Source organism: Crocuta crocuta, unplaced genomic scaffold (genome assembly GCF_008692635.1).
Source record: "Crocuta crocuta isolate KB4526 unplaced genomic scaffold, BGI_CrCroc_1.0 scaffold36, whole genome shotgun sequence".
Lineage (NCBI taxonomy): Eukaryota > Metazoa > Chordata > Mammalia > Carnivora > Hyaenidae > Crocuta > Crocuta crocuta.
In genome coordinates this window covers 4,751,674-4,779,284 of record NW_027532203.1, presented here as the reverse complement: position 1 = coordinate 4,779,284, position 27,611 = coordinate 4,751,674, and the positions used below count along the sequence as shown (strand labels likewise).

The 27,611-nt window shown below is 46.0% G+C and overlaps 1 protein-coding gene and 1 long non-coding RNA gene across 2 annotated transcripts in view; both read left to right on the top strand.

Moving 5' to 3' along the window:
• Nucleotides 1–15,060, top strand: part of ZCCHC2 (zinc finger CCHC-type containing 2) — a 59,172-nt gene extending 44,112 nt beyond the window's left edge. Inside the window, exons 11-14 of the mRNA XM_077777574.1 lie at nucleotides 283–377; nucleotides 4,917–5,045; nucleotides 10,703–12,094; nucleotides 13,042–15,060. Of these exons, the coding sequence (XP_077633700.1) occupies nucleotides 283–377; nucleotides 4,917–5,045; nucleotides 10,703–12,094; nucleotides 13,042–13,109 (1,684 nt within the window). The 3' untranslated portion in view covers nucleotides 13,110–15,060. The remainder of the gene's footprint in view (nucleotides 1–282; nucleotides 378–4,916; nucleotides 5,046–10,702; nucleotides 12,095–13,041) is intronic.
• Nucleotides 15,061–22,092: 7,032 nt separating this feature from the next.
• LOC144242699 (uncharacterized) lies at nucleotides 22,093–27,314 on the top strand. The gene is made up of 2 exons (XR_013338429.1): nucleotides 22,093–22,387; nucleotides 24,567–27,314. It is a non-coding gene; the product is annotated as an uncharacterized LOC144242699 (long non-coding RNA).
• The last annotated feature ends 297 nt before the right edge of the window (nucleotides 27,315–27,611 follow it).

The following is a 27,611-nucleotide window of genomic DNA, read 5'->3' as shown; positions in this document are numbered from 1 at the left end:
AATATAAATAGTATTTTTTCTTATATTTTTATTTCTAGGCTTTTTTTAATTCAAAATAGCAAATGCAGATGATCAAAATAAAGCTATTGTCAAATATATTCAGTTTGGAGGGGCAAAACTCTCAGAACTGTACACTAAAGGGCAAATCTTGCACTTAGATTATACCTTACTAAATTTTTTTTTTTACTATAGAAGAATTGAGGGGAATTTTAGTAATACTGCTTACTGTGTTCTCTAGCGGCCTTATAAAAAATGTCAGTAACATGTATATTTTGGGTTTAGGGAGAAAATTAAGAAAACTGACAACAGATTGAATAGTAGAATAAATGGTATTAGACTCTCTGCTTCTCAGCATGCCCATGGAGGTTCTGTGAAAGGTAAGAAAGTTTGTTTTTCCTTCAGATACCTATCACCTATGTATATTTTGCATGATGCCTGTTACAGTAGTTATTGAGCTGTGCTGTCAAATCCTGGTGTTATACTGGTATCCTGCACGGCTGGGAATAGCAGTCTCTGAATTAAATCGTTCTAAAGCACTAATGGAATTGATTTAAGAAATCGGAATCAGCCCTAGAGGTGAACCTTCCCTTTGCCACCGTCGCACTTCCCCACCTTTTCCTTCCTCTGGAGGCCCCAGGCTCCCCACTTGTTGGCAAGCCAGTCCCCTGCCCTGGAGCACAGGTGAAGGCCCCTGGAGCATATCCCCTGCCCTCCTGGGAGCCCTCCCTGTCCTTGTGTAAAGCCAGTTTTTAGAATCCCATTAACGTTTTCCTGTCGGAGTTCTAGGGGAATGCAGACACTGAGATTTTTATTGTACTGGATTTATATGGTTTCCATTTACCCGCTTTTAGTTTACATTCTCCTTATTTTTAGGTTTTGTATTCATTCGAGAAGTGTCCTTTCTGCTGGTTCATTAATAACTTTTCTGTGTAAATTGTGTGGTTAGTAGTAAAGATAAAAGAGATTAAAAGCACGTAGATCCCTAGGAGTATGTTTTGTTCATGTGTGTACCTAACACATTTGTAGATTGGACTGAGTTCACAAGTTAAGGATTGTAAATTCAAGTGTTAGTACATTCAGTTGTGATACAACATAAATAACTAGAATATATATGTTTTTAACGGAGTGTGTTTTTAAACCAGGTACTTGGTTCAGAGAGACTGAATATTGATACAGGAAATATGGTTACATTTTGTCTCTAAAATCAGCTGGCCAGCTTACTGAATTAAATAACTGAACTGTCCTTGGGGAGAAAATGACCTGGGGAAAAACACCTCGTTTAGGAGTATATCGTGACACTTCACTATCTCTGAGGTTTCCTGTGGTGGTGGCAGGTAAAAGGAGGAGGAAAAGGCTAAAATAAGAATGACAAAAGGTCTCTGTCTGCGAATGGAGGAAAATGACTTGTGGCAGATCGCCCGGCTCTGCTCTTGCTCCTCCCAGCTCGCTCTGCACGGCCCGTGTGTTTGCCCCTACATCACAGAGTAAATCGGGTCATTCCCACGGTGGAAACTTCCGTCAGATGTATCCCACCCTCAGAAGATGGCTCTGTCTCCCGTCCCTCACGTGATTCGGGAACCCCTGCTCACTGAAGGGGCACACGGCTCTTCTGCCCTCTTTAGCCTCATACTTGCAGAGAAGTTCTGTGGACTCTGATCTTAGGCAAATGTGGGTTTGAGTCTTGTACTCCACCGGTGTCATAAACGTGTGCCCTCTCTCCAGCCTAACTCTTCTCATTTGGAAACAGGACTAATGACCTACCGCCTTGGGTTGTAAGGATCAAACATGGCAACATCTGAAAAGCACTTAGTGAGTGCTGAGCACGCTGGTGTTCGGTGATTTCGTTCTTCCCTCTATTCTAGAAGAAAACATACCTTTGCAGGTTATTAAGAACTTTTAAATAGCACCCCAAACTCCAATTCCTTTTTCTCTTTTCTTCCAATATTCTGAAAATACAACCTCAGGGTTTCTTATTAAGATAAACTTTACTCTATGTCCTGAAGTGTGACTATAAATAAACTATACTTTCTGCAGCTTTCTATTGATATCAAATGTAAGTCGGATGTTTGCTGACTCCAATTTAAAAAAAAACAAAACCCTCTGTTTATTAATTTCCCTTGGAAATACTAGGTTATAAAAAAGGAATTACTTTTAAGCATTCAGAAACCTAAGATATATTTAAGGTTTTTTTTTTCCTTCTGGAACAAATCCTACATGTCTTAAAGTAGTGGGTAGTGTATTGGAGTTAAAAATATCAGTCCTTCTGGGTAGATTGTCTGGGTCTTCTTTTTAATTTTAAAGTTATCTTCTGTTTTGAGTAATAAGACATTTATATAGTTCAAAACCCTAAAGACGTAAGGGACCGAGAGTCCCTCCCCACCCCTCTCATGTTGTGTCCCTGAAGAGCCCGGCAGTGCTATTTGTCATCTGTTTTCTTTGCATTATGTTTGTTTTTAAAACCTCAAGCTTTATGTCTCATGTGCATCATTAAACCTTTGTCCCACTGCATCGCCATGTTTCTTCCACCCTGTTAGTCTGTTGCTCTTTGTGGCACCACGAAGTTCGGGGGCAGTGAGATGCTTGACCTCTCGGTAATTCTTACAGAAGATGTCAGTGACTGAATTCAGAGTCACCAGCTTCCTTTCGTCTTAATAACATGCACAACCTTTTACTTTGGTAATAGACAGAAAGGTTTTTTGCTTCTATTTGAAAGGACAGTGCATGGGGGCGCCTGGGTGACTCAGTCAGTTAAGCGTCTGGCTCTTGACTTCAGCTCAGGTCATGATCTCAAGCCCCACATTGCGCTCTGTGCTGACAGTGCGGGCAGAGCCTGCTTGAGATTCCCTCTCTCCCTCTCTGGCTGCCCTTTCCCTGCTCATGTGCTCTGTTCCTCTTTCTCTCAAAATAAATAAACTTAGAAAAGAAAAGAAAAGAAAAGAAAAAAAAAAAAGACCGTGCACGGAACACCTTTGGCATCATGGTTTCACACTCCCCTTCCACACCTTCTGACTCCAGAGGGTCACATAATAATAATAATTTCTGATGATAAAAATTCCAAAGACTGCGCCTTTGAGATCATTAAAAACAGAATTCTGTTTAGTATAGATTTAGATTTATATATTTAGTTCTTGGAAAACTGCAAGTTATTATATTGGCAGTTTGGTGACGAGAATAATTACTGGCTAATAAAATCTAGAGTAAATCATTGTATAAATTGTCATTTTGAGAAATAGCTCTGTGTGTGTGTGGTTTTGTTTGTTTGTTTGTTTGTTTGAACATATTCTGAAACTTCTCCTTGAAGTTTCAACGACTAATCTGTAGTTTCACTATCTGAGCTCTCAGCTCAGCCTCCCCCGGGAGCTCCCTTTCAGCCCATCATTTCTGACTCAGGATTGTCATTGAATCTTTGATTCTCTTAATTGAATTGTTCATTTTGTTCATTATGCTGGTTGGAATACTTACATGCACAGTTTGCACGTATGCCACAGTTTTAGAGGTTTCGTTTTTTGTGGTCCAGGTTAATGCCAGGCTTTTTGGCGGCTGTGGCACATTAGATTGTCATCAGATTGCCATTGCCGTTCACTTGCGTCCCTTTCCTTAGTCATGTTGTGACTGGTAATTTGAAACCTATTATCATGGGGTAAGTGTACTCCAGATGACTTTTCTGTAAAATTACTACTTGCCCAAGTCACTCCTCTGCCACTTTCCTTACAGCCTCATGAGATCTTGTGCAGCTTTCCCTTGGCAGTTTGGCATTTTATTACCCAAAGGGAACCCATGTCATCTGCATTCTTAGTGACTTTATTCTTTAATATTGAGTCAGCATCTGAGTAAGGTTGGGCTAGGCGAGGTCATCCTTAACAGTGTGAGCCCTGTTATAAATTTAAAGCCTTCTAAAGACACACATTAGTCAACTGATTTGTATATTACACAAACCGTATCTTTTTTCTAACACCTGTTTTGTCCGAGTGATTACCTTTTATTGGTTCTGCCAGGTTGCCGTAGCGATGGTTCACTCATCTGTAGCCCTGAGATCTCTCCTGAACTCCCTCTATGGGGAGTTCTGTCCTAAACATGTGTTGAGTGCTTACTGCGAGGCAGAATCTTTGCGAGCTCAGCTGCTTTACAGAAATGAATAGAACAGCGCCCTGAGTTTGGGCCAGGGCTGGGTGGACCAGTAATCCCTTCTCTGTGCTCCACAGCGACCTGGCTTAATTGATCACGGCAGGTCTGCTCTACACCCCCTGCCCCACCCTGCTGTTGGCTTCGGGTGGAACCCGGGGGACTGATGAGCCTACTAGATGATACTTGAGTTCTCTTAAAGATGAATTTTCCAACAAGCTCTACGGAGTTATAGCATCTAGATGTAGAGAACGGCTCAGTGTGCTCTCACCGAGCACGCCCTGCAGTGAACTTTATTTACCGCTGATTGTTTCAAGTCCGTAAGATTGACTTGTCCCTGTACCTTTGACTTAAGAATGTATTTGCTATTCAATTATTTTCATTTAAAATTAATGTTGTAATGATGAATTTTTACCTAGGTCAAGGACTAGATTTTTAGGTGATTATAGAAAAACTGAAAGAAAAAATTTTTACAGGTATAACTAATTTTTTTTAATTCTTTTTTTTTTTTTTTAATGTTTATTTTGGAGAGAGAGACAGAGACAGAGCGTGAGCAAGGGAGGGGCAGAGAGAGAGGGAGACATGGAATCCGAAGCAGGCTCCAGGCTCCAAGCTGTCAGCACAGAGCCTGACGCGGGGCTTGAACTCAAGGAGCTATGAGATCATGACCTGTGCTGAAATTGGACGCTTCCCCAATTAAGTCACCCCGGCGCCCCGGCTGTAGCTAATTCTAATGATTCAATTCAGAAATTTACTTAACATGATTTTTTTAAGAATAGAATTGTTATTTTTAGATGTGAATTTGGACATTGGATCTGGACATGACACATGTGGAGAAACCTCTTCAGAGAGTTACAGTTCTCCCTCTAGCCCACGACATGATGGAAGAGAAAGCTTTGAAAGCGAAGAAGAAAAAGACAGAGGTTTGCGCTTTGAAGGGATGTGGGGACGGTGGAGGGAAATGGGTGTTGTCTCTTAAAATCTGTCAGACATAAGTAATTTTATGTTCTTATAACTGTCATCGTTGATTTTAAATTTAATTGATGTCAAGGGCGTCTTATAGACCACTGACTTGGCAGTTCCTAGCAATGTTGATTTTTGTTTTTAAGCTTATTTCACTGCATATGAAATTAAGTAGAAAGAAGAGAGTCATAAAATAGTTTAGTGTAGAAAGATTGAAAATGTGTTCTTGGAGGTACATATTTATAATTTTCTTATCTTCTTGATGGGTTGATTCTTTCATCATTATAAAATATCTTTTTATTTGTCTCTAGTAACTGTTTTTGGCCTAAAGCCTATTTTATCTGAGAATAATAGAGCCATTCTAGCTCTCTTTTCGTTTTGCTTATAGGGCACTACTTTTTCCATCCTTTCACTTTAAAAAAAATTTTTTTTGTATTTGTTCACTGAGAGAGAGGGAGAGAGAAATCCCAAGCAGGCCCTGCACTGTCAGTGCAGAGCCCAGCATGGGGCTCCATCTCACAGACTGTGAGATCCTGAGCTGAAGCCAAGAGTCGGACGCTTAACCAACTGAGCCACTCAGGCATCCCTTTCCATCCTTTCACTTTAAGACTAGTTGTGTCTTTGAATCTAAAGTGTCTCTTATAATAAGACAGTGTATAGTTGGATTATGGCTTTTTAGCCACGCTGCCTGTCTCTGCCATTTGATTGGAGTGTTTAATCCTTTTAATCTTACTGTAATTACTGATAACGTAGGATTCACATCTGCCATTTTGCTGTTTTGTTTTCTGTACATATTAGGTCTTCAATTCCTCCTCAAACAGAAGATCAGAGTTGGCCAAAAGTGAGACTGTAGTGCTTTCTCTGTGCTTTCCTGGCTTTACATGCAGCCCTAGACATGAGCGTGGCCTCCTAGGTTTTCAAGAATATGTGGAAGCTTTTCAGAGCTCCTTACGGACATCTAATTCTTCAGTTTTTCCTTTTAAGTTTTTTGGTCAGCCTCTTGCTGTCCCAACTGGCAGTGCTGCCTCAGGCAGCCCGGTTGTTAAACATTTGCTGCTGATTGATTGTGAAAAATGCCCTGTGGCTAGTGACCTCCAGCTGCTAGATAAATAGTGACAGTTCTTTAGGGATGGGGCTTTTTTAGGTAGCTTCTTCTGGGGGCTGCTAGGCTACTCGTTCTTAGAGCTTCTGTAGTTGCACAACTATTCGTTTATAAGGCTACTTCCAAGCTGGAGAAAGTACAGGAATTAGGGCAAGGTAACATGCGACAGTGCCCACTGTTCTTAGGAGATTCAGTAGTTTTTCTGGAATAAACACTCCTCAGATTGCTATACTCCTTTAGTTAATTTCCAGAGTTCTAAAAAAGTTGATTTTGACAGTTTTTGCTAGCTTTCTTGTTCCTTTTAAGCAGGAGTGGAGTGTCAGACATCCTTTCTGGAAATGAGATCTCAAAAATGTATATGCTGAATGGGGATATCATTCATTACACATGGTAGAGACATCTGATTGGTAACATCTTGGTTATAAGGTGTACCCAAAGTAGTGGGAGACATTAAGTGACTTCTCTTGGGCCGCCTGAAGATCTGTAGGGACCCCTCTACCATAGCTCTCCGAGACCCGGGCTGCTGTGTCAGAGTGTCCGGTCATGTCCTTGGGAGCTATGGCCCTAAGTGCTGCTGTGTCACATACGAGTAAAGCCGACCTTGACTTACAGCTGCTGTGAAGTCCTATCAGGCATAGCATGCAGGGTCCCTACCACCAGTTCTGCTAACCTGAGTGGCACTCTTTCTGGTCTGCAGTCTTCTTGTGAAAGAAAAAAAAAAAATGGAGATAACCACCTAGAGCTAATTATGAAGGTTAAATGAGAGAATTTTTTTTTTCCTTCTCCAGAATAGACAGGCATTCAGTGTGTCTCATTTCACATGCCAGGCTTGATTCTGGAGGACGTACCAGTAATCCTGGGGCTCTTAAGCGAATAGTGCGATTTGGCCTCTTTGCAGAAGTGTTACAAGTGCATCTGTATGCTTGGGTTACTTTGCAGCCTCCCTTTCCTGTCATCAGATAGGGCGAGTGGTGGCTTAGATGGAGGAACTTGCCCTTTTTGGATAGGCTCAGTTATCAAGTGGCTAAATGAGCCTTCCCTAAATGAAGAATCATTTGGAATGTCTAAAACCAGCAGGGGGAAGATGTCTCCTGTGGTAGAAAGCTCTAATCATTTTTAGAATTTTGAGTACATGAAAAGGTTGCTTTAAAAAGCATGTGACCTTGTTGCTGTTCTGTTAGTCATTATGGGGTTTTGTTTTGAGACTATACTTTTCAAAACCAGTGCAGAAAAGGGGGAGACCATCTCTGATTAGCCACATGAGTCCTTACAGTGCTCAGAAAACCATTTGGGATCATTTAAACTCATGGGGCTATTTGCTATGACTTAAGATTTAAAGAAAGCCCAGTTCAAGTAGAAATTTAGTTGACCACCTGAAAAATATTATATCTTCTTTGTACTTAAATGTTTATCTTTGGGGCGCCTGGGTGGCTCAGTCAGTTGAGCCTCTGATTTCAGCTCAGGTTATGATCTCACAGCTTCCAAGTTCAAGCCCCGCATCAGGCTCTGTGCTGATGCTGGAAGCCTGGAGCCTGCTTCAGATTCTGTGTCTCTCTCTGTCTCTGCCCCTCCCCTGCTTGTGCTTGCTCGCTCTCTCTCGTAAATAAACTAAAACTATTTATCTTTTTTTTTTTAATTTACATCCAAGTTAGCATATAGTGCAATAATGATTTAAAGAGCAGATTCCAGTGATTCATTCCCTACATATAATACCCAGTGCTCATATCAAGTGTCCTCCTTAATGCCCCTTGCCCGTTTAGCTCATCCTCCCCACCCCCCTACCCCTCCAGAGCCCCTAGTTTATATTTAAGAGTCTCTTGTTTTGCCCCCTCACTGTTTTAATATTTTTGCTTCCCTTCCATCATGGTCATCTGTTTTGTATCTTCTTATATTCCACATATGCATGAAGTCATGTGATACGTGTCTTTCTCTTACTAATTTCACTCAGCATAATACCCTCTAGTTCCATCCATGTTGTTGCAAATGGCAAGATTTCATTCTTTCTGATTGCTGAGTACTACTCCATTGTGTATGTATACCACATCTTCTTAATCCATTCAGCTGCCGGGGGACATCTTGGCTCTTCCCATACTGTGGCTTTGTCGATAGTGCTGCTGTAAGAATTGGGGTGCATGTGCACCTCCGAAACAGCACACCTGCATCCTTTGGATAAACACCTAGTAGTGTGGTTGCTAGGTCATAGGGTAGTTCTATTTTTAACTTTTTGAGGACCCTCCATACTGTTTTCCAGAGCGTCTGCACCAGTTTGCATTCCCACCAGCAGTGCAAAAGAGGTCTTCTTTCTCCGTGTCCTTGCCAACATCTGTTGTTGCCTGAGTTGTTCTTTTTAGCCATTCTGATAGGTGTGAGGTGGTATCTTGTTGTGGTTTTGATTTGTATTTCTCTGATGATGGTGATGTTGAGCATTTTTTCATGTGTCTGTTAGCCATCTCGATGTCTTTGGAAAAATGTCTATGTCTTTTGCCCATTTCTTCACTGGACTATTTGATTTTTGGGTGTTGAGTTTGATAAGTTCTTTATAGATATTGGATACTAACCCTTTATCTGATATATCGTTTGCAAATATCTTCTCCCATTCTGTCAGTTGCCTTTTAGTTTTGCTGATTGTTTCCTTTGCTTTTGTTTCCTTTGCCTCTGGAGACGTGTTGAGTAAGAAGTTGCTGCAGCCGAGGTCAGAGAGGTGTTGCCTGCTTTCCTCTCTAGGATTTTGATGGCTTCCTGTCTTACATTTAGGTCTCTATACATTTGGAGTTTATTTTTGTCTATGGTGTGAGAAAGAGTCCAGGTTCATTCTTCTGCGTGTCGCTGTCCAGTTCTCCCAGCACCACTTGCTGAAGAGACTCTCTTTATTCCATTGGATGTTCTTCCCTGCGTTGCCAAAGATTAGTTGGCCATGTGTTTGTGGGTCCGTGAAACGTTTATCTTTAACTGTGGATTCCTCTGACGGTACAGATACAGATAAAATGCCTTGAATAAGTTATTAATTTTTGGATACGTTTTGTTTTGAAAAGTTTGGCAAGAAGCATCTCAGTTATTAAGGGGAGTTTATACTAGAACCACTTACTGATAAATTGAATTTCTTCTTTCTAATAATTAATAACACTGTTGACATTCTGTGTCAGTAGGCAGGTTCTGTTTAACCTTTCTTGAGGAAGACTGCTGGTATGGTTTGTTTTTAGTATTTCAAAAATTTTTAGCAGGTGACCATAGCTACTTGTTTCCTTAATAAATGTAAGCATTTTAAGTACGTTACACAGTTCTGCCTGTATTTATGAGCAAAAAGACATTGAAATAGGCACAATATTTAATTGCATGCTTTCCATACATATTATTGCAGTATCAGGGTTTATGGTATTTAAATATTGTGAACTAGACTTTCTCTTTTGCCCTCTTTATATCAAAAGTCAGGAAACGCAGGGCGGGTATAGATTGCAGTTATTTCTATACACAAGCCTAAGAGTGACCGCGGCAGTGCCACCATATGAAGTATCACTTTGCATCTGCGATGCCATCAGGTCGCCATTGGAGAAATAGCAGCGCTCTGCAATTTGTCTTGCTTCTTGTGTTTTAACAGCATTTCTTTTATGACTGTCATAGTAGCTTTATCTCCCCCCTGAAATATTTAAGAGGAAGAATAATTAATCCATTCTCTTCCATTCCCTACCTCTAGATATTTGGGTTAAATACAGTCCTGTGATTGAGCTCCTTTAAATTGTATCTTGTATGTGAGACGTCTGTGAAGGCCTTGGGTGCAGCAGCACAGAATATAAATTAAGTGAATTGCCTAAAATTAAGGTTAAAAAATATTCAGTCCTTTTTTCTCAGTAGTAAGGTGATACTAAATAAATTCCAGTCTTTATATTGTGCTTCATGCAGTCTCCAGTTAACCTTTTGTTGCTTATCTCTCCATGAATTTTTTTTTTAATTAAAAACGTAATTGTTTTGCAGCACTGTGAGGTTTACAGTAAACTAGAGGAGGGTACAGAGATCTCCCATATGCTTCTCCCGCATGAACAGCCTACGCCATTATCCAGCTCACTCACTAGAGTGGTACATCTTAGTCAGGGATGACCCTCTGTTGACACATTATCATCACCTAAAACCCATCATTTACCTAAGGATTCATTCTGAGTTGTTACACCTTCAGTGGCCCTGGACAAATGTGTAACGACTTCTGTTTACCATTGTGATGTCCTATAGATCGTTCTCACTGCCCCAAAAGCCCCCTGTGCTCTGCTGCCTCGTCGCCCCCCGGCTCCCCACCCCTGGCAACCACTCGGCTTTTCATTCTCTCTCTGGTTTTGCCGTTTCCACATTGTCCGTATCTTTTAAACGTAGTCCATAGAGAGCCAGAAATTCTGGGCTGTCCGGTAACTGAGGGACACATTTCCTCCACATCCAGACTTCAGCATTCATTTTAGATCTGCATAAACTTTCTCTCTAGCCAGAGATGGGCGTTCCTCATTGACATCTATTGGTATTTGTTTTTCTTAGACACAGACAGCAATTCTGAGGATTCTGGGAATCCGTCAACAACCAGGTTTACGGGCTACGGTTCTGTCAACCAGACCGTCACTGTCAAGCCACCTGTTCAGATTGCTTCATTAGGAAGCGACAACGGAGGCCTTTTAGAAGATCCCCTAAATGCGCCCAAGTATCAGCATATTTCTTTTATGCCAACTTTACACTGTGTCATGCACAACGGTGCCCAGAAGTCCGACGTCGGTGTCCCTCCACCCAAATCCGCTGACGGCAAGACCATAGGGATGCTCGTTCCCAGTCCTGTTGCTATTTCTGCAATAAGGGAGTCCGCAAATTCTACCCCTGTTGGAATACTGGGGCCAGCGGCTTCTCCCGGAGAATCCGAGAAACACCTTGAATTACTGGCTTCCCCGTTACCTCTTCCGTCGGCGTTCCTCCCACACAGCAGCACCCCTGCTCTGCACCTGACAATTCAGAGACTAAAGCTGCCGCCACCACAGGGGTCCTCGGAGAGCTGCCCGGTCAACGCCCCACAGCAGCCGCCCGCGAATCTGAGCATCGGATCACCAAACACTGCCTTTCTCCCTGTCCACAGCCCGGGGAGCTTTCCGGGCTCTCCTGTTGCTACCACGGACCCCATCGCCAAGTCTGCATCCCCGGTGGTAGGACTTAATCAAATGGTGCCTCAACTCGAGGGAAGCACCGGGACAGTCCCTCAGCCTAGCAATGTGAAGGTAGTCGTCCCGGCAGCCGGCCTCTCGGCCGCACAGCCACCAGCGTCCTACGCCCCGCCGGGGNCGGCCAGGGCCCCCGGGGTCCCCACCCACACCCCGGGCCCCGCGCCCAGCCCGAGCCCCGCGCTCACACACAGCACCGCGCAGAGCGACAGCACGTCCTACATCAGCGCCGTGGGGAACACGAGCGCTAGCGGGACAGTCGTGCCGCCGCAGCAGGTGGGCTCGGGTCCCTGCGGCTCTTGCGGGCGAAGGTGCGGCTGCGGGGCCAACGGCGGCCTTCAGCTCAACAGCTACTACTACCCTAACCCGATGCCCGGCCCGGTGTACCGAGTCCCGCCCTTCTTTACTCTGCCGTCCCTCTGCAGCGGCAGCTACCTCAACCAGGCACATCAGAGCAACGGAAGCCAACTTCCTTTCTTTCTGCCTCAGACTCCATATGCAAACGGACTGGTGCACGACCCCGTCCTGGGGGGCCAAGCCAACTACGGCATGCAGCAGATGGCGGGGTTCGGGAGGTTCTACCCCGTGTACCCGGCGCCCGGCGTGGTTGCCAGCGCGAGCGGTTCGGGGCCCAAGAAGAACGGGAACGTCTCCTGTTACAACTGTGGTGCGAGCGGGCACTACGCACAGGAGTGCAAGCAGTCGTCCATGGAGGCCACTCAACAAGGTAATCATGAGGGCTCCCAGAGGACTTGTTTCTAGGGTGCCCGTGTCTCGCTACCGCACTGAGCGCGGCGAGCCCGCTGCGGCCGAAAGCGCTGTGCGTGCTTGCTTACAGATGGTGTGCTTTCGGGGACAGAGCCCAAGAGGCAGATGGGAAAACGTAGCGTAGGCCCGGGTCACCCAGCACAAGGGAGTCGAGAGGAATTCACTTTCCAGTGAGAGTGTAATAACCGTTGAGGCACTTTTGAGGGAATAGAATGGGAATTTGTGTCACCTGATGGCACATCTCTTGTTTGCAGCACTTTTTTTTTTTGTTAAGCTACAGTCCTGTTTCGTAGAGTAGGTGAAATTTTTAAATAGGAAGAAGTGGGAAGTCATTCTGGTCACCCGACAGGTGTGATTGTTAGCTGCTGGTCAGCACGTGTACGCACGGCCAGCCGGCCCCATGCACACTGCGCCACGCTGCCATGCTGCCCCTTCCCCTCCCAGCAGATGCTTAAGAAAAGATGCTATTGCATTTTAAGGAACAGAATATTTAAGCACTGGTTTGGGAGCAAAGGAGTTCATTTGAACTCTGTTGAAGGTCATTACCACCAGGAGCAGGAAAGATGTCCTTAAGGAAGTAGGAGCAAGAGCACAAACCCAGCGTAGGCGTCAGATTGCTCTTAGATTTGGCTTTTGTCCATTTTGCCAAGTCTCATCCAGAAAAGAAGTCTTGAAGTGCGAACGTGCATTTGGCATTTTTAAAGGAAGATCGGGTTTGCTAGCGTGAGGTTGGTTAAAGCACAAACTCCCTGTTACTGTTGGATGGTAACCGTATGTACCATTTGGAAGTGCAGTAGGGCGGAGGAGGCCGTCTTCCGGCGAGCATGCCCTTTTGATGTCTTGTGGTGGTTTGTGATGCATTGCATTGTAAGCGGTGACTTAGCAGTTCTGTCTTTCCCGTTTTAGGCACTTACAGACTGAGATACGCACCTCCCCTCCCCCCTTCTAATGATACGTTGGATTCTGCAGACTGAAACACGTAAAGCTTGACTGCTTAATACCCTGACGTGTTGGGGAGTCATGGTGGGGTGTGGAGGGGAGGAAAGGAAAGGTATTTCGTTTGTGTTTCTTTGTCTATACATTTCCTAGATTTCTATGCACTTGGGAATTTTCATTTCTGTTGTACTGATGTCCAAAACAAAAAGAATGCATTGCTTTTGAGCCTCTGGTCTCGCGGTTCAACAGCAGGCTTATCTGTATGATACATGTAATCTAAACCTCCACACTATCGAAAGGAAAATGTCTGCTGTGCTGTTTTTTTTTTTTTTTACAATGAATACTTGCTGTGTGCAATGTTTACTGAATCTTTAAAACTGTGTATTTGACCTTTTTTTTTTTTTTAACAACACTGGTGACAGTCATATGGTTTTGAAAAAGAGAAACTTTGCTTCTTCCCAGCTTTTCTCACTTTGACCCCAAAGGACACACATCTCCCCACCACCCCCTTTCCTGTGGCCTGTAAATCCAGGGTGAAGTGCTTTGCCTTCATCTGAGAGGAGAAATCCAGTTCCCCAAGTCATGTGTATATATGTAATAAACAGCATCGCGTAAATACATATATGCAGTGCTCGTGATCCAAATCACAATTCACGTTAAGTGGAAGAGAGCGGAAGAAGTAAAACCATATGAAACTGAAAAACATATGATGTATGAAGTGGACAAAGCTTTTTCTTAAAAAACAAAAGCGACAAAAAAAAGTTTTTACTTCGTCATACTTTTTTAGCCTGTTGCTTCAGAGAGACACAAAGTGAACAAACGTGTGAGTGTTGTGTGTGTCTGTGTCTGTGCTGAAAGTCGACGGCCGATCTCTCGTGCAGTCCACCACTGCGTCGTGCTAGAGACACCCACCATAGCAGTGTTGCGTTGTGTTTGAGACGCGTGTGGTCCGCTGCAGTCCGGGCGGAAGCTCTGGCATGTGCAGAAGTCACGTACCTTCCCTAACCCGTCTCTCTCGTAGCAAAGTCACTTTGATAAGTTTACCACTATGCGTGATGATAATGTGAAAGACTGGCTTCCGAGTGTGTTCAGATGGTAGTAATCATGTCCATGTCCTGTCACTAAGTTTAATGCTGCTGTTTTAAAAAGAAAAAAAATTGTGTTTTTTTTTTTTAAAAAGCCAATCTATGTACTAAATTGCTTCCAGGTAATTTTTGATTTCCTAAAGTGCACTGAGATTATCTGGAAGCCTGGGTGTATTTTTGGAACTGCTGCATTCAACAGCAATGAGCAACGACCGCTGTGCCGTCAGGGGGTCAGGCTCGGGCTGCTTCTGTTTTCCCCGTTCCTCAGTCCAGAGCAGAGGGGGCAGAGTCGTGTCCCGCGGGGGCACCATCGGTGCACAGCAGAGGGACTTCGATACTTGGTCTGGGGTCAGAAGCCTAACAGATTGCTAGATAAAATGAAAAACTTGAAGAAAAAAGAAGCTTCGTGTAATGCTTCCCGTGTAGCATTTATATTTATAGCAGCAATGTCCATTTTGAAACTAACTTTCAGGGTGGGATTTCAGGGGGGAAGGGAACGGGGTGGGTGCGAAGGGGTAGATGAAAGCTTTAATTTAAAAAGAAAGTTGGAGTAAAGGAAATTATTTTGATTAAATATATTTTATTTGATCTGGGTATTTTTGGACCACATTATTAAATTAATTGCTAAGCTGTCGTTGAGTTGTTCAAGTGAGAGTTTTGATAAGCCACGTATGGGCCGCGTCGGGAACCACTTGCCAGTTGTACTTTATGGAGCTTATTTTATGATTTAAAATACTGTACTGTACATAGGAGGTATGTTACCTTCTCCTTATTTGTATGTTTACCATATACTTTGATATTTGAAATGTTATGTACTGGAAAGGCCACTTATATTTCTAGAACAGATTGGATTTTATGCAACCCTTTTTCCTTGAATTAACAGCAATAAAAAAAATGAAAAACACCTTCAGAATTGTGGTTTTTTGCAACTTTTGTAAAAGTGAAAGGACATCACACACAGTGATTTGTTTTTCCCGTTGAGTGAATCCAGCCACTTTCCCCTGCGATGTGGGGCATGTGGGGCAGCGAATCCCAAAGTTTCCTTACCCGCTGGATGGTTTCCAGTTTCTTCCCAGTAGCCTTGCTTTGGGGATCGTCTGTGTGACCACGAAAAGCAGAGACTCTGTTTCCGGGCCCACTGAGCACACGCCGTGTGCCCGGAGCTGTGTTTCTGGTTGAGGCTTCCCTCCCCGAAGGTGGAGAGAACATGATTCACTTTCCCAGATTCATTACGATTGTGTTTTTCCAGGCAGCTGTCCGTGCATTAGTGACTAGCTTTCATTTCACCGGTTCTGTCGTCTGGGACCCAGTCTCCAGTCCATTTTCACGCAGTGATTCATGGGGGGACTTGCCTAGTGTGCACCGTACAGTCAGGTGTGGTGGTGGTCCCCGAGACGTCTCGTCACTGCGGCCCGGGCCCCGTCCCCCGCTTGTCACCAGCATTCATGCCATGGCGGCCACTTGAGGGCTGACAAGGCAGCGGACGATTGTCCAGTGGCATCTGAGTGTTCCCTCTGGCCCCATTCGGACGGCGCGTTCGAAATGATCGCAGAATCCCCGAGGGTTCCCAGAGCCCCAGCCCCCTTCGGCCGGCACGCGCACACCTGTACGAGGGACACGCAAGCTGCCAGCCACCTTCAAGTTAATGCGCCGGCTGCCCGAGTCCTTACCTGTGTCCCCCCCCCCACCCCCCACTGCACCAAGGAGCCCACAGCGCTAAACTCTATCCCCCCCGTGCTTTGTCCCTCACATCTTACATCCTCCTCTCTCACACACACACTGTACTACTTTTCTCGGGCTTTCCGGAAAAGGGGTCTCGTATGTAGTCTTTTGTGACTGTCTCTTCTCATCTGGTTTTGGGGCCCTAATGTTATATTCCTACAGTGTATTTGTGTTCTCTAACTTTCCACTGTTCTGTCACATGGGGGGAAAACACACACACAGTTTATCCATTTTGTCCACAAATGTGGGTGCTTTTCTTTTTTTCTTTTTTCTTTTGTTGCTCTCACAAGAGCGTGTTTGTAGCATGTGTTGGGTCGTGCGTGCAACCGTTCTCTAGGATACAAATCCAGGAGTGCAAGTGCTGGGTTGTAAGACACACAAAAATACTCAAGTTTTCCACGATTTGCCAAATTGTTTTCTAAGTGATTTACACTCTTGCTGCCAGCATCCGGTCCCTTAGTCCATATCCTGACACCCTCCTGGACGGGGGTGACAGTGCCACAGAAGGCTGGGCACTGGAGGACCAGGCGTCTCCTGGAGGAGCCCGTGTCAGGCTCTGTGGAGGGAGTGTGGAGAGGGGCAGGGTCCGCGTGGTCCCAGTGAGGAGGAGGGGACGCAAGGGAAGGCACGGGAATGGAAGTGACCGTGTTTGGTGGCCAGGGATATGGGAGGAGGAGACGAAGGAGATGCAGGAGACAGAACATTTTGGAACAGTTGTGAGGTGTGTGGTTCAACAGGTAGAAAAGAAAGAGTCAAGCTGGAGATTTTGAGATCGATTGAAAAACGCAATTTCCAAGTTTCAAACAGAGGAAGAACACGTTGATGGTATAGTTACATCTTGGTTCGCAAGCATAATTGGTTCTGGAAATGCCTGTCATCCAAAGCACTTGTATATCAAAACGAATTTCAAGAACCATTGGCTCAGCTGTGATCATGTGACGTTCCGTATCACGTACTACTCGTATTGCAAGACGTCGCTCATTGATCAGGTTAAAATTTACTAGAAATGTTTGTTCATCTCGCGGAACACTCGCAGAACATGTTCCTTGCAATCCAAGGTTTTACGTATTTAAAGAAACTTGGGTGGTTGAGGAAAGAAAGTCTGGCTGTTCGGAGGCTGCTTAGGGCACCGGTGAGGCAGCAGGAAAAGCAGGGACAGACGAGGCGAAGGGAAGGAGCCTTGGGCCTCTGAGCTGCATTTTCCCCAGAGAGAAAATGAGACTCTATTTTAAATTATAGCCATGAGGGTTGAAAGAAACCACACATGTGAAAGTTCCAGCGTAATGAAGTAGCACCAAGGAGGCATGCCGATGTCTGCTGAATTCGATTTTGATGAACAGGACAATTGAGGCACCGGTTGAGAGGCCTGGAACCGTGGAGGAGAACGGAGTCTAGGTGGAAGGGAGGTGGTGAGGAACCTAGCAAAACACAGTTCTGTGTTACGTCGGGCTCAGTTACTTCAGCCCTGTCCCCTGATAAAAGACCAAATACTCCCTGTCCTCAAAAATTAACTCTAGTCGGAGAGCTTACCAACTAATGGCAGCTATGGACTGAGTCGCACAGTCCCGATTATTCGACACTGGAGTGGAATAAGTACGGTCACAAGGCAGATCCACATTTAACTTTTCATGTAAGTGCTAAAAATCAAAATTTTCTGAGAAGGTTCCAGAGAGATTAAAGCACAGTGTAAAATAATCTTTTTTTTTTTTTTTGACAGGTAGCATCTAGTACTTAAAAGCATCATCCACGTGAGCTTGGAAGACACCTTTTTTTCAATTCTACACACTGATTACAAAAGCACTCTAAGGTTAAGGCAGTGAAATCGAAGGGAGGCAAGCGGTGATAATAGTTTGACCCCGTAACCCTTCCATCCCTTCATCTCAAAAGAATAAAGGAAAATGCTGACTTCCCCCACCCCGTCCACCCCACAGAAAGGCCCATTTATTTTCAGAGAAATGAGGTGTGGGGCAGTAAGTGAGCAAAGTGAGCAAGAGGAGGGGTGCTCTGACTTCAAACATGGTTGCCATATCTCTGGACCTTCCTTTTGGGGGGTGAAGGGCCAGCTCTTACAAGCATGGTGGGCTCTGGGGTCCCAGGTGTAAACTCCGATGTACCCATCACAAGGACCATGCACAGAGGGCAGCACTGTTCCAGAGAACTCCCATCAGCACACTGGCTGATGCAGTTTGGATCCCGAAGTTCAATCTAACATCAGCATTTGATCACCGCTTACACCACAGCTTTTGTGCCTATAACTTGAGACACTGACTTAATTTTTAAAAATACTCTTAATGTTTATTCATTTTTGAGAGACCGAGTGTGACTGGGGGAGGGGCAGAGAGAGAGAGGGAGACACAGAATCGGAAGCAGGCTCCAGGCTCTGGGCTGTCAGCACAGGGCCCGACGCGGGGCTCGAACCCACAACCATTGACGTCATCACCTGAGCCGAAGCCTGGCGCTTGACCCACGGAGCACCCAGGCGCCCCGACACTCAGCTCATTCTTAAATGCATTCCTCTTTTGAAAAACGTGAGCCCTCTGGATTGGAGCGTGGGTGGGGGTACACGTTGCCTGAACTCTGTGTTTGCAGATGTTGGTCCATCTAGGGAACACGGGGGCTGCAGGCTCCAAAATTTTCTGCTCGGGAGAGTGGGGGATATCACGGGGGCTTCAAAGACCCCTCTTCCCACAATCTACCTCTTGTGCAGTGACAGCAGTTCTGGGTCACCAGAGGTCTTAATCCTCAGATCCCATTTTGCTACCTGAAATTTGGGGGATGCGGTAGGGAGAGGTGGGGGGCCGGGTGGCTCTTCATTTTGTTGTTTTCTTCCTCTTGCAGCTCGCGGTGAAATGAGGTCTCAGCCAGCCTCGCACCAAAAGAAATTGCTCATTGGGAAGCAGCGCCACCTGGTGGGGGACAAGGATGATGCAAGCAAACGGATGGTCTTTCCCACGGACCTAATTTAGAGAAAATTGAACGTAAGACAGAAAAGATTCGCGATTGTAAGCCTGTGCCCCAAACCTTAGAGAATGCAGGCAGCTGGCCATAAAGGTAACTTGAGCCGTCTCCCCTTCAGTGACCACGGTCTACGTTTGTTGCAAACATCTTAGACGTTTGCTGGAACTGCACAGTTTCCTCTGCACTTTCCCCCGTGCTCACTGATCAGTGCAGTGTGAAGGGTATGGGATCTTCCTCCTTCCAGTCTTACAGGTCAGGAACTTGGGGTTCAGAAGCGGTGAGTGCCACAGACACGCCAGTGTCCTCATTGGTGACAGGCCCCAGCTTCACATTGGTGCTGTATCTCACGTGCTGCTTCCTGCCCCCGCTGGCCCTTCTCCGCCCAACCAGGGGCAGTGACCTGTTAAGCCGTGGAAAATGAGAGAGACCCATGGTCTTAAGTCACCCCGGGGGGCCCCTGGATGGCTGAGAGAGGACAGGGCCCGGTCCTGGTCGGCCCGAACGTCTCTTCTCTGTGTCTCACTGAGGGCCTTGAAGACGCGGGATGAGGGAAGAGGTTTCCAGAGACAGGAAACCCCAGGACTTTCAGAACTGGGCTTTAAGAATCTGCCTGTCTCAGATAAATTCAGGGAGCAGCAACTCTCACCTATTCCAGGGTTTTAAACACGTGCAAATACCTCTCTTGGAACACCGAGCTTTTAATTATCCCCAGGTGTCTCGATAAATTGAGCATTATGCAAATATTCCCTTCGTTGTAAGCCTCCATATTATGGAACTGCAGAAATGACAGAGCAGAAATGAGGTCGCAAGTGGAAAAGACACATAACTGCTGATGTTTTTAAAGCTCCGACACGTAGACCGTCCCGAGCACTGCCTCTATCAGCTACCGTCACTCACAATCCAAAGGCCAAGAATGACAGCAGCAAAGTCACCTTCAAGCAGGAGCAGTGCCAGTCACACCCACCCCAAAAGCTTTTCTGAATGCTAAGAATGCCACCAACTTACCGGGTAGTCCCTTAGTGCTCATTCGTGCGTATCAGGGGTGAGTCTTGTTTGTAACCTGGCACGTCAGTTGTGTGCTAGGTGCCTTCATCAAGGACGCGTGTATACAAGAGGTGGCATCGATCGTGATTTTGTTCCCAGGTCCCACCCACGGCACACATGACCTTTCTCAGGCTTATTTACGGAGCGGGAATAACATTCGCTCTCTAAAATAGTTACAGGGATTAAATCCGGCAAAAGTGTGACACACAGTAGGTGCTCAAGAAACTCATGATCGCTAAAACCTTAATGCCCATCAGAGGCCAAGATACCATTAGCTCCTGTAAGCATCCAGCAAGCCTGTGAGGTTGTAATCTGCCCCTTTTTACGCTTGGAGAGCTTGCACAGAGGCTAAGTACCCAAGGGCACAGAGCAGGTCCGTGACACAGTGGGATTGGAACCCACGGCCCACCCCCCGGCTACCCCGCTGCTTTGTGTCCATGTCGCAGGATTTCTGTAGGCCCGTCCGTGTGATGCTACAGAGCTTCCGGCGACAGGTCAGGCAAGGGGGACTCTCGGGCATCTTAACCCTTAACCTCTGCCATTTTGGAAGAGCCGGCCCTCCTCGACCTTTCTTTGTCTTACCCGAAAGCTGAGTGCTCGGTTGGGAAAGGGTGGTAGAAATTGAACTAAATGATCTCAAGATTCTGTGACTTGAGGCTTGCTTTTTTCACTTTGTTATCAAAGTTTTATAATTCTTTGCCTTTACGCTTACTTTTGGCTTAACCGACTTGAAGGCCTTGTTGGGTGGGGTCAGGAACACAAACCCCAACCCCAACTGTGTCCGTGTGCTGTTGGGAGGCGAGGCTATTTTCCCGGCCTTTCGGAGCCGAGTTCCGAGAGAAAGCCTCAGGGGAGGCTGACCAGTCACTAGATGGCAGCACGAACGGGGTTCTGGCGGTGGGCCATCCACCTGAAGAGTAATTTCTCTTCCTCCTAACCCGTTAGCGTGACGTTTCTGGGTTCTTCTCTACTCGTAAAGTTTTCATTTGCGGGGCCTTTGAGTCAAAAAAATAAAGCTCATGTATTTAAAATATATATGGTAATAAAGTCTTGTGCCAGAGGACACAGGGTTAAACGTAGCTCACAGTCTGGCAACACGGAAGGTCCACAGTTAAGGTCCCTGACACGTGCCAAGTATATGAAATTCAGATTTCAGTGTCCACAAATAAAGTGTATGCGAGCACAGCCACCCATTTATGTACCACGATGGCCGCTTTCGTCCTACGATGGCAAAGTGGAACAGTTACACCAGAGCCTGAAATATTTACAGTCTGAAAAAAAAGCTGGCAGACCCCCGGCCTCTATCAATCTCATCTTTGAGGTTCCCCAGTGTGTGAGTGGAGGGATTTGCTCTCTGTGCCTTCGGGGCTGTGTTTTCTTAGCGCAATCAAAGCGTCTGGTGCGTGAGCAGGCCTGCACGCATTTAGGCAGCCACTTAGCAAACTCCTCTTTGGCTGGGACCTCAGAGGGGACTAAGGGGCGTAACTAGCCACGACGGGGTGACAGGCATGGGGTCACAGGGACTGGAGAGGTGAACTCTGCCTGCCAAGAATTGGGGAAGGATTTTCAAAGGCCACAACGTCTTCATTGGACCGCGAAGGAAGAAGTCGGATGTTCCTTGTGGGGGAGGGGATGGCGCGCGGTGACGAAGGAGGAGCAGGTCTATCCCGCACCTGGGAGGGAGGCAGAAGCAGGTGGCAAAGAAAATCATGAGTTGTTTTGCTCAGTGGTGAACTTGTGGCGCCTGAGTGACGTGTGCCCGTCCCGTGGTGGCCTCAGAGTGTGGCGTCGGATCAGCCGCAGCAGTCACCTGCAGGGTTTAAATAACAACACGGGTCCCTGGCCTCGCCCTTCCCCAAACTCAGAGCTACAGAGCGGAAGTCCCCAAGTTCAGGGGGTGGGAACAAAGCAGAGCCATCGAAGAAGGTTGAGAGTGAGAATTCAGAAGATGGACAGCGGGGTGTGCCCTGAATGACACCCCCCCACCTCCACCCCCACCCCCCAAAAGAACTGGCTATCACCGGCAGGCACAGCCTGCATCAGGAATTGGGGGTGGGGGGGCGTTGCCCGGGCTAGGCCGATGTTTCGTAGAGGACGGGCGCGGGGTGGGAGAGGGTGGGACACGGACCAGTGGCCTCTCCCCTTCGGGGACACGGGGGCGCCGGGCTGAATTCCGCCCGGCTTGGAACGGGAGTCCTGGGCGCTNGTGGCCCCACCGCCGCCCCCCGACTCTGCGGCCTCTGCGGCCTCTCCCCTTCCTCCCGTCGCTCGGCGGCCGGCAGGGGGCGCTGCCGCGGCTGCGGGCCTGGTTCCCGGCGATCCCAGGACGCCCTCACCTGGCCCACGAGCTACCACTGAGCCTCACACCTCCTGGGGACGGGAAAGAGTCCCCGGACCACCACCGGAGCAGCTGTCTTTTTACGCGCTGGGCGTGATGCAGGAGCAGCGAGGCCTACAGGGAAGCCGCGTCTGACTCCACTCCGGTGGATTTCTGCAGCTAGGAAAAGGTGAGTGGCTGAACTTGGCCTTCAGGACCGCCCGGGTGAGGGGAGAGGGGGCAGCTTGCCTAACACAGGGGCGCGAATTCCATTTGTGGGGCCACGAATTCCAGGTCTGGTTGACACCGCTAGGCAAGCACTTTCCAAGCATTTCAGAAGCATCTATTTACTAACAAACAAATGATATCAGAAGTCTGTTTTTAGGGAGGTTCCTGGACTGTCTTTTAAATGCAGCCTCATTGCTAACTTTCTTTAAAGGCAATATGACATAGCGATCGTCAAAGACTAATTTGAATCCTGAACCGGCCACGTGAGCTGGAGCCTCTGAGGCAAGCTCCCTTCTCTGTAGGTACAGGTTGCGGGCTGTCCATGGGGCACCGTGAGGGTTAACACCTGCAAGCTCAGTGCGGTCCCTGGCACACAGGGAGCTCGGACACATGGTTACATTTCCTTCAGCAGTGCTTTCCTATTCAAAACCTGCCTTCCTATTCTAGGGCCTTTCAAAATTAGGAATGCCTCTTTTCTGTGGCGTAGACTGCACTTCGTTCTTTTGTTTCTGTTAGCTGTTTTGTTTCATACACTCATCTACCTGTGTTTTATAGCTTTCCTTTTTATAATGGATGAGCCAACATGGAAACTTGATTACTAAGGTCCATAGTTTACGTTAGGGTTCGCTGTTGTGTTGTGCATTCTGTGGGTTTTGACAAATGTATGACATTTATCCACCACTGTAGTATCTTACAGAATAGTTTCCCTGCCCCCCACCCCCACCCTGGGCTCTGCCTACTCATCCTTCCCTCCCATCCCCAGCAACCACTGATCATTCTCTCGTCTCCATGGTTTTGCCTTTTCCAGAATGTCATCTAGTCGGAATCCTACAGCATGTAGCCTTTTCAGATCGCCCTGTAAAGAATTCACATTTAAGGTTCCTCCGTGTCTGTTCATGAAATGATAGTTCACTTCACTTTTTGCTGAAGAACCTGTTTTCTGGATGGACTGCAGTGAAGGGTATCTTGGTTGCTCACAGGATTTGGTGATTTTTATTCATACTGCTCTAAGCATCGTGTGCAGGGTTTGTGTGGATGTACGTTTTCAACTTATGAGTAAATACCAAAGAGTGCAATCATTGAGCTGTATGTAAGATATGTTTAGCTTTGTAAAAAACTGTCAAACTGTCTTCCATTTTATATGACTTCCATTTTGCATCCCCCCTTCCCCCCAGCAGTGAATGGAAGTTCCTGTTGCTCCAAGGCCTCACCAGCACCTCGTGCTGTCAGTGTTTTGGATTTTAGCCCTTCTAGTAAGCAAGTAGTAAGCCCTATATATAAGCAAGCATATATCGTATGAATCTGCAGTTGCTTAGTGACATATGCGGAGCGTCTTTTCATATGTTTGTTTGCCATCTTGTTTCATGAGGTGTCTGTTCAGATCTTTTGCTGATTTTTAAAAGCTGGGTTGTTTGTCTTCTCATGCTGAGTTTTAGGAGTTCTGTGTATATTTTGGATGTTAATCCTTCGTCCGATACAAGTTTTAAAAATCTTTTTCTCCTTGATTTTCGTTCTCTTAATGCTTTGTTCTTTCCATTGCAATGAAATGGAAACGTGGGAATATTAAGAGACCGAAACCAGTCAGAGGGTTTCATGCTGTCTTTACACTTGTCTGGTGCCACAGCAGTCAGAGCCTGGTGGCATTTCCTAGTCCCTTTATCGATGTGCCAGGAGTGGGCTCCTCAGTGCTTGCTGGATCCTTGACCAGAGCTGGCACAGATCACCTGGCCGTGGGTGTAGACCCTGGAGGCTCCCAAATCACTTCTGGGGAGGGACAGCCAGGCACTTTCAGAGGGCTTGGCCACTGCTCACCCCTTTTATTCTTTGCTCAGAAGACAGAAATCATGGGCCTCCAGTGACATGCCCCCCCCACCCCATAACTTCTTCAACCTTATTTGGGACACAAAGGCCGAGTTCCTCCGGGATTTATTTATAGAGACGCACATGGTAAAAGAAGAAGTAAGCCAGTTTTTAAATGCAGGCATCGAGCAGGGGCTGCAGGTGCAACCTGTTGCTCTTCAGTGCAGATGTGACACCTTTCTGGAACACACACACACACACACACACACACAGACCTTCGGAAAGCCATGGCAAAACAAAAGACAATAAGCTAGACCATGAATCCCGTCTGCTTCCCACAGGACGGGAAATCAGTGCTCGGCGGTGAAAGGGAAGTTCAGCTCTGCGGAGGAGCTTTGCCCACGGGTCTCCAGGACACTCCTCCCACCCCACCCACCTCATGACAGACCGGGCAATGTCCTAACGCTCCCGAGTCACAAAGTGTCCGAGGCTCTGAAGCTCAGTGTGAAAATACGCTCGTGTTCAGCTACATTGAAAAGCATGGCGAAGAGAAGCTGAAGTCCTCTGCGGTGTGTACAGCCTTGGGAAAATAAATCATTGTGCCCAGCTGGTTCGGAATCCCAGCTGCCTCCTAAAGCCAACTTTGGGCCTGATGGCAAGCGGAGGTGCGTTTGCTCTGGCAAACATGGCAGTCATTCTCGATGGAGTACAGTTGGAAAATCCAGGGAAACAGAGTGAGGTGGGTCAGGGGCTTCTCCAGGAGCCCTCCGAGCGCCATTTGGGGGGGCCTGTGAAACGTGGACCCCAGGGCCCACCAGGCCCCACTGTGCAGCATGCCCAGGGGGTGGGGGGCTGAGCAGGGGGCATCTCATAGGCTTCCGGGCTGCTCAGATGTGCACTGATTTTGAAAATCATGAAGTTAAAAGCACAGAGTTTAGAAACCTTAAAACTTGGATTTAGACGCAATGTCCTAAGGCTTCAGAATAGCCAAGTATCTTCTCTGCAGTTCAATATTCATTGAACGTTAATTAATTCAACACTAATTGTGGGCCTACAGTGTCGCCTCATAATTCCTTGAACCTTATGTGGGACACGAAAGACTGAGTTCCTCCCTGTATTTATAGAGACGTGGAGTAAAGGACAAGTAAGCCAACTTTTAAGCTGAGGCTTCCATTAGGGTTTACACTATTCTTGTGACTTTGAACAAATATGTAAATACCTTAATTTGTATCTGCAAAATGGATATAAATGGTGCCGGTACCCATACAGCTACCGAAGGTACTGAGGCTGAAGTGTTTGCAACATGCACTAAAACATACAAGAGCTTCTCTGAAGGTGAAGAAAAGGGCTTCAGAAAATACAGAATGTCTCCGTCTTCTGCTACTTTATTTCACAGGAGGTAATAATAATGATTAGCTTTTGGTCCTTATCATGAGCCGGGCATTATTTTAAGCACTCCATGCATTATTTACTCCTCAAACAATGCTTTGAAATAGGTTATACCCATTTTATAGATGAAGAAACTGAGGCAAAGAAAGGTGAAGCAGCTGGCCTGTGGTCATACAGCCAGTAAGTTGCCAAGTCAGGGTTTGAACGTGGGAACTCAGAGCCTGGGGCTTTCTTGTCTCTTTGGGCCTGCAGCCTGATAGTAAACTGAAGGGGGAACATTGAAGTCCACTTCCTGAGCAACAGGAAGTTCCCCTTTAGCAACCATATGGTAAGAATGTCCAAATAATTATTATTCTGGAGCCTACAGCAGAGCAAAAGGTTTTCTCTGCTGAGAGTTAACAAAGGTGATTCAGTGGACAAAGAGTGGTCTTTTCAACAAATGGTACTGAAACAATTGGATTTCCATATTCCAAAAACTGAAGAATTCTCACCTTGTACCTTATGCAAAGTAATGCATTTAATGGTCCGTTTTGAGTTAAATGGACCATTTACATCGAAATGAAAAAAAAAATCTATAAAATTTACAGATGAAAACATAGCGAAAAAAACCTTTCTGACTTTGGGCTAGGCCAAGATTTCTTAGGTGCTCCACTGAAAACATGATCCCACAAGAGACTGAATTAAACTGGGCTTCCTCAGAATTAAAACTCTGCTCTTTGAAAAACATTCAGAAATTAAAAAGACAAGGAATCAAACAGGAGAAAATATTCACACATCATGTATTTGATAAGGGACTTGCATCTAGAATGCATAAAGAACCTTAAAAACTCAGTGATAAGAAAACAACATAATACAAAATGGGCAAAAGACATGAACACATCACCGAAGAAGATATACCTATGTCAAATGAAAAGATACTCATCATGATGAGACAGCAGGGAAATAAAAATTAAACCTACAATGAGATACCCCTACAGACCCATCAGAATGGCTAAAGTTAGAGACTGGCCATACCTGTTGTTGGCCAGTTTGTGGAGAAAGGGGCAAGAATGTACGATGATACAACCACTTTGGAGACGTTTGCCTGTGTTAACAAGGTAAACAAAACACTGACCATGATCCAGCCATTCTACTTTTAGGAATTCACCCAAGAGAAATGAAAGCATATATCTCTACAAAGATTTGTGCAAGAATGCTCAGCAGCTTTATGTGTTCATGGGGAAAAAGTGGAAACCACTGAAAAATCCATCCACAGGCGACACCGTGGCAATTCCACATAATTAACTATTATTCAGCAATAAAATGAAACCAACGGACACAACATGGGTGAATCTCAAAATAATTTTGCTGAATAAAGGAAGCCAGACCCCCTCCCATATACAGAAAGCATGATCCCATTTACATTACATCCTAAGACGTGCAAGCTAATCTCTAATGAGAGAAAGGGGATCAGTGCTTGCCTGAGTGTGTATATCAGGGGGTGGAGGGACATCAACAGAGGGATATGAAGAGGGGGGGCATGAGGAAACTTCTGGACATGCTCCATATAGTTACTATGGTGATTGTGGTAATGCTTTCACAGATACATGTGTCAAAACATCAATGTTTACACTTCATGTGCAGTTCATTGATGCCTTTTACACTTCAGAATAGTTGTTGAAACTTTTAACTGTTTAAATAAAATTTAAAATTCAGTTGTACTAGCCGTATTTCCAGTGCTCAAGAGCCCCATGTGGCCAGTGGCCGCCATCTTGGATGCGAACACTCCCATCACAGGAGAAGGTCCTACTGACCAGCACCTCCTCTTCCAGGCTGGCACCAAGTTCTACCAACAAAGACCATTTCTTCTGGCCAAAGAGCCCACTGCCCCTTTTGTCTACAGAGCAAAATGGATGCTAGAGGGGAGGGACATTTGTCACAGGCAATCGTCTGCCATCAGGACAGGCCGTTAGAAAGGGGCCGGGTGGTAGGTGCTGCTGGATGGTAGGGAAACCTCA